At 41.5% G+C, this 13,014-nt stretch overlaps 1 protein-coding gene across 1 annotated transcript in view; it reads left to right on the top strand.

Annotated features, from left to right (window-relative positions):
- LOC111218474 (double-stranded RNA-specific editase 1-like) overlaps positions 1–13,014 on the top strand; it is a 112,877-nt gene that overhangs the window by 89,930 nt on the left and 9,933 nt on the right. Inside the window, exons 4-8 of the mRNA XM_022740800.1 lie at positions 5,127–5,201; positions 8,263–9,188; positions 11,307–11,421; positions 12,179–12,347; positions 12,550–12,701. Coding sequence (XP_022596521.1) covers positions 5,174–5,201; positions 8,263–9,188; positions 11,307–11,421; positions 12,179–12,347; positions 12,550–12,701 — 1,390 coding nt within the window. The 5' untranslated portion in view covers positions 5,127–5,173. The remainder of the gene's footprint in view (positions 1–5,126; positions 5,202–8,262; positions 9,189–11,306; positions 11,422–12,178; positions 12,348–12,549; positions 12,702–13,014) is intronic.

Genomic DNA, 13,014 nt, shown 5'->3' with positions numbered 1-13,014 from the left:
AACAACTAAGGAAAATGGAGGCACAAATAAGAGGTGAAAGCTCAGGTGCAACAAAAATATAGATGCAAATGTACAAACCACACCGCTAATTTAATGTCATTTTAAAGACACGGTGTGTCGAACAATAAGAGGCTGCTCACAGAAACAACAGACACAAAAGTGGAAAAAGCTACAGTCAGGAGAAAATAGTACCACTAAGCATGTTAGTCAAGGACATGAGCCAGAGTAAGGGACATAGTGTGTAAACAGGAGGATGACCCAGCACCGATGCTACAGCAATCATTGTGGATAACATGTTATTTACATGGAGATAAATACACGGAGGACAATCATACCAGAAAAAATGTCACATATTTTAGAAAGAAGTGACTTACGAGAACATGTTAGGGTAAACATTAAAACATACAAAAATGTTTTTTAAAATCTAGAATCGTTTAAAGCTATTTAATGTTATGAAAGCCAAAACTCTAGAGTACCAGTGTCTTATGGAGGAAACTGACCTCATAAATTCCAGCTGACTGGCCACCGAATAAAAAGGATAAGTGCAGAGACCACCTACAATCTAAAGAAATACAGGAGACACTCAGTTATTCAGAGGTGAGGGACGCTCTGTAAAAACTACCCTCCTGGTAAAGGCAGATCCACGTCCCAAGTATTTTAAGAGCTGTCCCACACAATTTGCAGTGAAAGGTCAGGTAGATAAAGGTACTACAGAGACCAGAAAAAGCAGGTAGACTAAAGCACAGTGAGCATCCTAAATAATTCCATCATGTCACAGAGACAGACACTAAGATTACATAGGGATTGTGAGTGACTTGGCAGTGAGGTAACAGGGAATGATATCTCCTGCCAGAAACAAGAGCCAGCACTACCTCATACGGCACATGATTTCAGAGGAGGTTGAAAAACAAACAAAAAAAAAAAAAACGGGTTGCCATTTGACATCAGGTCTGGATGGCTGTTCATGGTGATTCCAGAAATTCACCAGAACTTTTATGGAAAATTTGATAAAAGATCTTCATGTTGTTGTTTACATGGACCATTTGCTGGAGACAGGCTGAATGTAACAGGAGCACTTAGAAAAGATGCAGTTCAAAGGAAAATGCTGGCCAGTATGCTAATGCATTCTGCGTCTTTGTACCAATGGACCTTTCAACTCAATGTGTTTTTGCTTTGTGCACCATGACAGGTTACCTTTAAAGTTTGCTTAGAACTCGTAGCGTTTCCAGTTGCAGAGGGTGCTGCTAATGCGGTGCATGCCAAAATAGATTTTTTACATTTTCAATTTTTTTGAATTATTAAAGGTTAGCCCTTCATGCAAGCAAGATTATTTATTAAATTATTTATGCCTCTGGTTTTAAGGCTTGAAGGTGGTCTGAAATTATTTTGATGGCAAATCTGAGTTCCTACATGAGCCTCGATAGGCAGTTTGTTTTGGACAGTCTGAACCCCACAGCCTGCCAAGGGCAGTCCTTTCCATCGCCTTCTGTTTTAGAGGAGATAATGATTCTCTTTTACTTGGAATAGGATTGCATTTTCTATCTCTCTTGTCCTCTATTCTTCCCTCACCTTTACCTTTCCATCCCTCGCCCCACCCCCCCATCCCACCTCCTCTCGTCAGTCAGCCGCTGCTGGTGCTCCCTCCACGGTGGCGATGCTCTATCGCTCCGTCACAGCGCAAGCGAGGGATGAGAGACAAATCAAAACCACCTTATTTCCCCTCAGTCCCTCTCACCATGCCAGATTGAATTTGAGGTTTTTCATCTTATTTCTCATCTTTCTCTTTTCCCTGCCTCCCTTGGCGTCCACTCAAAATTACCTGGAACCAAGCCGTCTCACAACTTGATGACGCAGTATCGTTTATGCATGTGGAGGGAGATAGTAGCGGCCCTCACTGTTTATTCTTTTGACTCACTTTAAATCCTCTGCATCAGTTTTGTGTGTTCCAAAATGGTCAATACCAAAATCTATCAAGGATCCTGCCTTCCCTTCACCAGTGCCTTTCATGCATGCAAATGTCCAAGTTAGTTTAACAGGCTTTAATTTTTAAGAAAAATGTCTGATCTTTAAAGGAAATGCTGGAGCACCATCAAAAAACATCTCACATTTTTGGGTAATTTTATTGGCACATGGTCTGAAAGTGTTATATATCCCCTTATAAACCAAATGCAAACCATGAGATGCCTCTACATCAAATTTGGTTGATGGCACGGTATATTCTGAGCTAACACATCGGTAGTAAACATTAGGTTGATATCAGTCTTTCATATTCAAATTGCATAGCCACCATATGGCTCCAACCAATACACAAAAAATTGCCTGTAGAAGTTGTAGTGACACCATTTCGTTTGTAACGACAGAAGTAGCATACAAACTGTGGTGCCAAAAAGTAATTTACCTAAAATTACCATTTTAGTCATTTTAACACAGCAGTGAATATTTTTGATGATCGTCTTACAAATCTTACAATAGGGGGGATCAGGACCGTATTAGAGAAAATGTTTCTGCCTTTTAGCCTTAATAGGTTTTTCTATAGGCAATATGTATTTAATTTTCTTTTATTATCCATCAGACAACTTGATACGCACTTGGCTAAACTTGACCTGGACTGTCCTAATAATCATGATCAGACATGATGATCATAATCATCACCTCAGTGATGTTCTCATTGACTCTAGTGTATTTTAACATTATAAAATGGTTTTTAATAGAGAAAATGAATCTCACTCAACACAAAATTATAAGCTTTCATTTATGTAGCAGAATGCAGGGACCTTTTTTTTTTTCTTTCTTTTTTTTGCCAAGGCAGTGCCCTTTAGTACGGCAAAAGCATTTACTTCTAGATGTCAGTGAGCACACATCCTCAAGCACGTACACACATACACTCACTTTATTATTTCTCTGTGGGACTCTACCCACTGACTCCGCCTGATTTCAAGAATACTTACAGATTTATGATCAAGGCTCATCTGAAAATAAAAACTCACATGTACTTTTGCATTGCGTGCTCATTACACTACACATCAGTGTGTGTTAAGGGACTTAGACATAGAAGAAGTATATAAACAAAACCACTGCCATGCTGTTTTGGTTATATTTGGTTTTATATTTAGATCTATTGATTTTAATTCAGTTATTTACAATTGATCAATCCCAATGATTAAAAGTCTGGAAACGTAAAATCACGCTGCATCGTGCACTGCAGAAGAACCAGCTTGTAAGTAACTAGTCTTGCGTGTGGATTTGCTGGATGAGTGTGTGGGGGGCCGGGGGCACCTGGCTTCTGCTACCTGAGAAAAATTACTCTCATCTTCCACTCTGTTGGACCTACTCCCACCCCATCCTCCCCTCACCCCACCTTTTCATTTTCAATTATGGGTTGGAATATGAATCTTTAATAGGGTGATAATTGTGCTAGCATATTTGCTGTCACCCACCATTAGCCTAGATTAATTAGCCCATTTAGTTTAGCTTAAGAAAGTGTCTGGCTGAGGAATGGGGGCACTGATGGAAGGCGGGTAGAGAGAGAGAAGAATCAGCACAATCTGTTCTATATCATAATGCCATCTTTCTCCTGCTCCTCTGTCTCTTTGTGCCGTCTGCCTCTCTGCCTTCTCCCTCTTCTCTGCTTTAACTCTCTCTCTCTCTCTTTGTCTCTCTCTCATCTAACTTACTCTGTTAGTCTGTTTCATCAGTATGCACTCATCTGCGCTGCTCTTAGCAATATTTTTTGTCACGCTACGACTTCTCAAGTGGTTGGTGGGGAGTCATGCAGTCGAAACTTTCTTAGAACTATTAATTCTGTCGTTAGCAGTATGCTAAGAGCCAGTGGTGTAACTTTTCCGAGCACGACCCTTTTCTCAAAGGATACTGCATATGTGAGCTACTGCATGTGTAGGAAAAAGTTGTATAAAGCCTTCTGTGGCTCCAGAAGGAGCTGCGTGTTGATAAATTGCCTCAACCGACATTACTTGAGTCAGCTTCAGTTGGGTATGAAGACTAAAAGTTTAAAAACTGTGGGCGTGTGAAGTGAGAGCGAAGCGAACATACCAGACCTCTGTAGCCTGCTCTCCGTCTCTGCTTGAACCAGAGCTTCAGTTTGAAGCTACATTAGCTGCTAACAGCATAACAGACCAGAATCTCCTCTTAACAGTCGAGTTGTGTTGTAGGTAATGTAGTTACCAGGGATCTCAAGCAGGTTTTGAATTATAGTATGTTTGATGCTGTGATGAAGTTTTGTAGACACTTTGACATCTTGACAGGAAAAGCCAGGAATTGAACTGCTGACCTTCCGATTAGTGGATGACCAGCTGCCCCACAGTTGCTTCACATGTGCTTTTTGTGGAAACTGTTTCCACAACTTTATAAATCAATGCTTTAAATTCAGTCCTGACTTGGTTTTGACCTCCTGGATTTCCAGGAGAGAGATGACCAAGATAACATTCCTATCCTCCAGACATTGTTGGGTAATACCTTGCCACTGACCAAAGTTTCAGGAAGGTTGGAAAAAATGCTGCTTGCTAGATGTTTGGCTTAGTTAATGATCCACTCATTTGCTGCTTTTGATTCACCCATATAAAATGGCAAAACAGAGCCAGCTGGAAGTTGCTGAACATGGAAAAAATCTTAAGTAACCTGAGAGCTGGTTGTTCATTGTCAGTGTAATTGGCTGAATTAGCCAACATTTCAGATTGCAGGAAATCATTTCATTCAATGTTAGCGTGAGAAATATCGCTTAATGGAGCTTTAATCGCTCTCTCCACCTTGGGATAAGTCATGTGTGTAGGTGTGTGTGGCAGCGGAGTGACTTGGCCATGTCACTAGCTGTATATCTCAGTGGGAAATGAGGTCTAATCGGAGGGATATTAAAGTCACAATAGACTGCTCCTGCTATTAAGGCCTGTCATCCCAGGCCTCCTCTCTCACCTTGATATCTCTCAGTCTCTGAATATTTATATGCCTACACCACAGGCTATTCACACAGCACAATGTGTGCATGTTTTTTGTGTGAATGCATGCCAGAGCATCAAGCAAGAAATTTATCATCACTGTAGCCACTCAAGGTCTTGGAATGTGTTCATGTGCATGTGTGTCGATTATGCACCTTTGTGTCCTCTGATGCCCAGGTGCAGTGGGGGCGAGGCTGCTCTCAGGTCAGAACAAACCCGTCACCATGGATGTGGATGAGGAGGAGAATATGAGTGAGTCAACTCTGATTTTTCTCATTTGTTTTATAAATGTCTGCCTGTATTTTGGTTTCCCTCCTTTTTGTCCGCCCGCATGTTTTTCCTCGTATGTCCTGTCTTTCTCTGATGTGTAATCAGTGTGAACATATTTTGCCCACTTACACTATGTATACGTTAATATAGTGCTTAGCCCACAATTTATAAAACATGCAATACAACACTAATCACACTAAATCCAAATGAAACTTGTACATACAAAAAAGACAAAAAAATACTGTTCATAATTGTCGTGTTGTTAATTGTATTCTCATGTAGTTTTCCCTCCATTGGCGTGATGTTAACTATCATTTGTCCTTACCTGAACCAACACACAAAGTAGTGCATACACACACAAAAATACACACCGCTGATGTTACCAAAACTTTTTAGGGAAGAACTAATCATTACATCTGAGATGCTTCAGGTCATATTACAGATTCCTTCTATCTCCATTTCTCTCCTTAGAAAATCCTCTCCACTCCAACATATTGAACTTTAATTAGACATTTTGGTTTGAACTCAGTATGTGAGCCTCAGAAGGCACGGAAAGACATGATTGAATGTGTTTCTCTTCACCTTAACAATTTTGAACTCACATTCAAAGGTAGCTGTCATCCCAGCAGCACCCTAACCTGCGATCCAAATGAACAGTTCTTATTGTAGTGTCATAGTCGGTGTTTGCGCTCCGAGGAGAGGCATGTTGTTATGTGTTAAGTCAGATAACCAGAGTTGCAAAAGACTCTTTGTTGTGTTTCACAGGCGGCCTTTTTCTCACATTTTTACTGGCAGTCAAAAGATATATTTGAAGATAAAACACAGTCCAAGCTCACACAGACCTGTTTCTTTAATACCAAGGGAACACCAGAGGAAAACATTAAAGAATGTTTAACTTTTATGTGACAACCTTAGCAGCTCTTGAAACTCTTTAATCACATGAATCATCCTGAATCAAAAGCCCAACAAACAAGTTACATTTAAAATAAAGTTGTTTTTGTCTGTATGATTTGGTTCATGCAACCCCACAGGGAATTTTAGCACTGAAAGATTCAAACATATGGGATTTTTTTTTCTTTGCGTTACGAATGGATGCTGATTACACAAGTGCTGTCATGATGATGCCCAAAACTGCATGTGTTTACCATAATTCGATGCATGGTGTCATGGCTGTTGCTCTAGGGCTTTTGTCCTCAGATCTGGTCTCAGGCTCTGGAGTATTATTGGATGTCAGTCATCCTGAAAAGATAAATTTTTGAACGGAGAAAGGGAGCTCCAGTTTTTTCTGTGTGCCATTATATTCACTGTATTTGCCTGTGCAGCATGCTAAAATTTTCATTGTGTCGAAGTTTTTTTTTTTGATTGGCAAATTGGTCACTATATCCCACAAATATAACTGTTTAAGGAAATCACAAGCTAAACATGTGTATTTAAGTATGTTATGCATTTAATTGAATGGAAATCCCCAAATTTACTGTAGATAAATGTTCTATACATTCTATCCTATGCAGAGAAGAATAATGAGCTACAGTACTACATGCTGTATATTTTAAAATAGCTCATTTACAATGAGAGTGCAAGTCCTTTTTTAAACTTTTGACCAAGACCCTTTTCTGCTACAGCTAAAATTACTCAGCTAATGCTACAGTATCTGCGGTGGCTGAAGGTCGTCGACTGTTCAATTCACAAATTTCACCTATCACCATTCTGATAGGAGATAATTCCTCTTGGCTACTGCTGTGCACAGTAACACTGTCCCCCCTTTCCCTTGTCATTACGTTTATTTGCAAAACCCCACAACTATTTGCAGAGTGCATGCACACACCAAAGATACGCATGTTTTCAGAGCTCATAAACTGAAGAATATGCATTTCGTGTTCTTGATTGTAGGAAGAAGTGGTTTTTTGTTTTGTTTTGCCTTGAGACATGTCAGTTGTAGTATGCAGATGGTAACAGCATGCCAGTACATATTGCAACTAAAAACACTGTGTTCTCTGACAAGCTCCACGGGGGGGAATCTCAGAGGCACAGGGTCTTATGAATGGCACCTCATTAGAAACGGTTCTTGAATTCCGATTTTCCTCATTTTAAATATGACAGTCATTCTTTTCAAAAATGGCTAAACAGCATTTTAACCTCCCACCGTGTCACCAGTCAAGCCTTTAGGATCCTGCAGTAGGTGGAGTCTTCTCCTCCTGCCTCTTTGATGTGTTCTCCTGTTTGCCTGGTCCTCAGCTCCTCCCCCCTGCACTCCTCCCCTGCACTCCCTCAACCCAACCTACAATCCCACTCATGCACACTGCGGCCTCTCTTTCTCCTGAGTACCGCAAGGAGTAACCTATCAAGCCTTTGCTGAAGGATGTTATAAATGAAAATTTTTGCCAATATTCCATCCACTTTGCTAACTGGATTCAGTGATATGTGTTCCCCTTGTACAGTATATTTCAGAACCTGCAGTTTAAAGGCAAACACTAGAAATGTACCTAATTTCTCTGTAGGCACTCAAGAGATTAAAAATTGACAGAGTGGATGAGGAAAAGCTCTGTGTGCGTGTGTGTTTGTGTGTCTTTGTTGAGTGTTGATATGTGTGCTCGTATTCGTGTGCATTTGTGTTTGAGACCCATAACACTGTGCAACCTGAAAAGTGTACAGTAGTGGTTTTTCTTGAAAATATATTTCTCCTACTTCACCCTGACTATTAGAATAATAAGCTACATAATTACAACTTTAATTATGGAGATACGTTAAGAGTTTAATTTCAAAATTAAAAACCATTGTACCAAAAAAATCTCGGAAGTGCTTTGAATGGTGGACAAGGTACACTTCTGAGAGTGCACCATAGATGATATTCTACTATTTGCAGTAATATCAGTAGACTATAGGTCAAGATGTTCAATGAAATTAAAAGCCAATTTCTCTTGCTGTGATAAAGGAACACAAATCATTGGTTCAGTTCCAAAGAGTGATAAAGGAATCTATAAATTTTGCATTTACAAGATCCTGCAACGAAGGCGTTGTAAGTTACTCTTTCTGGGCACCGCAGGTTCGAGCAGCACCGACGTTAAGGAAAACCGAAACCTGGACAACGTGTCCTGCAAAGACGGGCTGGGAGTGGCTGAACAGCTCCCCAATGGAAGTGGCCTGGGCAGTCGAAAGCGCCCCCTAGAGGAGGGAAACAATGGTCACACACACTCCAAGTTCCGGGCCAAGAAGCGCAAGAAAACCCCAGGGCCAGTCCTGCCCAAGAACGCTCTGATGCAGCTGAACGAAATCAAACCGGGTCTACAGTACAAACTGCTGTCTCAGACAGGGCCAGTCCATGCACCGGTTTTTGTCATGACTGTGGAGGTCAATGGACAGATGTTTGAGGGCATGGGCCCAACAAAGAAGAAGGCTAAACTGAATGCAGCTGAGAAAGCTCTGCGCTCCTTCGTCCAGTTCCCCAATGCCTCTGAGGCACACCTGGCCATGGGTCGAACACTGACAGTGAACACAGACTTCACATCTGACCAAGCTGACTTTCCAGATATGCTCTTCAACGGCTTTGAGACACCAGCCGCACCTGAAGAATCCTTCTATCTCGGCTCCAATGGTAGCAGCTCCTTAAACTCACTAGGGGAGTACCCACTGCCCACGCCACCTGGCAGCAACCTTGTCCAGGCCCCATTGCCCCCTCCATCGGCATTCAACTCGCCCTCCAGTGGCAAAAACCCAGTCATGATCCTCAATGAGCTCAGGCCAGGCCTCAAATATGACTTTGTCTCAGAGAGCGGGGAGAGTCATGCCAAGAATTTTGTGATGTCAGTAACGGTGGATGCACAGACGTTTGAAGGCTCAGGGCGCAACAAGAAGCTGGCTAAAGCCCGGGCAGCGCAAGCCGCTCTCTCAGCTCTCTTCAACATGCAGCTAGACCAGACACCATCCCGGCAACCCATACCACGAGAGGGTTTGCAGCTTCACCTACCCCAGGTAAGATACTACTACTCATAAACACTCCAGGTCCGTGGCGTACCCCCATTGGTATCCTGAAGGATATTGAAGTAGGACTGTTCTATAATATACACAGTAAGAATATACAAAGCAATATTTCATTTGGCTATGTGTTAAATAATAACATAATATTTAAATATGCTTTGGTCAATGAATTTGTAGTTACAATGCAAGCCTTATTGAAGATATTTCAGGAGTCAGTATAGGACACAGATGAGCTCAGTTTCTGTCAATCACTAGAAGTAAGCAGATCCAGTGATCCCAGATCTATTATAATCTTGCTTTTGAGTAGAGACATATCAAACACATTATTGCCAGTTATCAAATTCTGTCTTCACAAAAGCTGCCAATGGAACATTTACTCAGCCTTGTCAATCAGCACTGGACTTGAAACACTAATTAAAATTTAAAAGAGTCGAGAGCGACAGTAGATGAAATCACAAAGACTGAGACAGGTTTTGCAAGCGGGTGAAACTTTAAAGCTCTTAAAGATAATGTTTTTCAGACACTACACATTGGATCCAGATAACCATGATGCCAGTACCTGGTCCATATCTTATTTCTCCTGAGGTCACGCTAATTGTTGTACTTGGTAAGGCACGAACCTCAGATGAATTACATCCTTCTCCCTAATGAGTAACACTCATTAGGGAAAATGATTGTTTTTATGTCATCGTAAGCTCTGATGGAAGATGTGTCCACAACTAAACAGCAAATGGAAACAGGACCTGTCTTTTGCTCCAGATCCACTCCAAACCCCTCCACCTGTCTACCTCTGCTGTTCTAGTAGGTTATCATTAACATCTCATTCAAACCAGGTTTGCAGGGACCAAAGGCTGGTGGTCACTTTAGATGCCACTGTAGTGGTGACTGTCAGAGCCTCAGTGTGTGAGGAGAGATAACACGGTCAGCAAAGCTAATCAGCCCGACACACTGTCCACAGTCCCCTCCTCAAAGCCTTTTTTTTCTTTCTGTTCCCTCTCTCTCCACTTGTCAACTGATTTATTCGACAAGCATCCCATTTTAACGACAGCGACCCCACTAATTGCTGTATTAATTCTCTGTCGCCTGGTGTTTAATTTCTACAGCCCGTTTCCATCGGGGAAGGCACTAATGGGGAAAAATGGTTGGATTCCAGTGCAGTTGCAAAAAACTTTGTTAACTTTGTTAGAACTTATTTTTGTTGCATGGTTTAAATTGTTTTTTTTTGTTTTTTTATTATAGCTTAAAACATAAAATCCATCAAAAACCTTGTGTAGCTTCAGAAATACCTAGGCATGCAATCTTTTATTCATTCCTGGTGGGAACATTTTCCAGACATATATGTTTTTTTATCCAAAAGCAAGTGATCTGTTCTGTCACTTTTTTTGCACCCCTAGAGATTAACATTCATTTCTACACCATAGACGACCTTGGCATTCAAAAGTCAAATGATCTGGCTACGAGTGGGTGACTCAGAAGTAGCAGGGAAGTAATATTGGACTAATCTCTTTAATTAGTGGTCATCCAGCCGTCATCTCTCCTCTTGGTTGTCGTCATTTTCCATCACATTAGCAGAGGATAAAGAGCCAGCATGAAGAGCTGGCTGTACAAGAAGAAAAGATGTGATAAGTTCAGTCGAGGTTCCGCAAGAGTTTGAACTGTGATTTTAAATTATGTGAGAAGTCGACAAACACTTTGTTCACAGCTGTTTCTTCGGTTTACTTGTTTGGTTTTTGCTTTTTGTGATTCACTGTCAGGAGGGAGATGGTAAATTATAACTGTCATGCCAAACTCAAACAGCGTTGCTTGAGAGACGGTTAGGTATACCTCAGGGGGTCAACCCAGTTTCACTTGTTGCTGTTTCAACGCTCTGACTCTTGTTTGGAGCTGAATGCGAACACTGTGACAGGTACATGGTGCTCTAAGGGAGGATAACATCAGACATGCTTTGTAAGCTGACATATCTGACACAGGCTCGTGCTTGTGTGGCTGCTTGCGCGTGCGTGCGTGCGTGCGTGCGTGCGTGTGTGTGTGTGTGTGTGTGTGTGTGTGCGTGCGTTTGTGTGTGTGTGTGTGTGTCTGCGCTCGTGTTTATCTGTGTGTATGTGATTCCAGGTTCTGGCTGATGCCGTCTCTCGCCTGGTGGTGGATAAGTTCAGTGAGCTGACAGACAACTTCACCTCCCCCCATGCACGACGGAAAGTCCTAGCAGGGGTCGTCATGACAACAGGTAGATTTTAAGGGGAAGAGATGGTTTGTGTTTTTATGCTTAGAGAATACACTGTCAGTCAATTTTTAAGTGTTCCAGGTTTCAAGCCCTGAAAGCAGATGACACTATTCATGGTTGAGAGCCAGTGTGTTCAGTCTAATAATCTGTTCTGAGTAATGTGTATATACATATTTTGCACCATCTGCAATAACCTTAATGTCTTGAACACTTACAGTTTTGTTTTCAGTACATTTATCAAGTGCTGTAGTTAGCTGTAGCTGTAAATTTGAGATACTTTATTATTTTACCATTATATTCTTCTACTCCACTAGTTTGAAATTTTACATGCAAAACATATGATGAACAAATGAACAAACATGACACATTAAAAAATAAAAAAAAAACTACCTGCCGGTAAATAAAATTTGCTTCACCTCAACTAACTAGACATTGAAATGCCTAAAATGGGTCATTTGTAGTGAAGAACCTACAGAGAACTCTTTTGTGGTGAGTTTCAGCTTATTGTTTCACTGTTCAGCCACTGTACACCACCTGCTCAGCACCATACAGCAGACAGACAAAGTAAGCCACTAGCTGAGTCAGATATTTCAATCCTTTTGTCAACTTTAAGGTCATCATGTTTTTGCAACAGGAACAACTTTCCAACCAGGTTGCAAATTATTCCAGTCTGACCTCTCAAGGCAGACTTAAGGCCACATGTACAGCATGTACTTTGAGGGTTTGCATCCATTGACTAATATGCCCCCCCCCCCAACAGGGACAGATGTTAAGGAAGCACAGGTCATTTGTGTCTCCACGGGAACCAAATGCATCAACGGTGAGTACATGAGTGACCGTGGCCTGGCGCTCAATGACTGCCACGCTGAGATAATCGCCCGGCGCTCGCTCATCAGGTACCTCTACACTCAGCTGGAGTTCTTCCTCAGGTCAGTAAACAGTGTAAAATTTATTTTCTATAAGCAAAGTACAGTGTTTTGCCTGTGGCGTTTTGTTGTGTTGTTGTATTGATAATTTAATTAATTTTAAGCCCAGTTAAATGAGCTACAATGAAAAAAAAAGAAAAGTAAGCATACTTTCAGTGCTGTTTGTCAGCCACTTATTGAAAATGCCATTTGTCTGTTGTCATAGCAACACTAAGGAGGACCACCAGAAGTCGATATTCATGCACTGTGACAAGGGGGGCTACAGGTTAAGGGACAACGTTCAGTTCCACCTCTACATCAGCACCTCGCCCTGCGGAGACGCCAGGATCTTCTCCCCACACGAGGCCGGAGTGGAAGGTTCGCATCGATCGCAGAGCATCCTCCTCTCTCCCCCTCTCCTCAGCCAACATGTTATTAACTTGGTCTCATCTTAGTACGGAATTCAGCTTCTGCAAGTTTATTTTATTTAATTGAATTTGTAGGTTTTCCTCTTATGCTTGGTTTCATTTAATTAGAATTTTATTCCAATGTCCAAATACACATAAGAGGCACATTTAAACAAGGCTCCAGTAATTAGAGCTTTTGTCATTCTCTGTCTGTCTCTATCAGTCTTTCTCCCGCCCAGCCCACCCACACCGTCTGTCTGATTAACCTCCCTCTTACTCTTGTC

The sequence above is a fragment of the Seriola dumerili genome, unplaced genomic scaffold (assembly GCF_002260705.1).
Source record: "Seriola dumerili isolate Sdu_G_001 unplaced genomic scaffold, Sdu_1.0 BDQW01000052.1, whole genome shotgun sequence".
Taxonomy (NCBI): Eukaryota; Metazoa; Chordata; class Actinopteri; order Carangiformes; family Carangidae; genus Seriola; species Seriola dumerili.
Note: the sequence above shows the minus strand (reverse complement) of the source record. Positions and strands in the feature narration are given on the sequence as shown.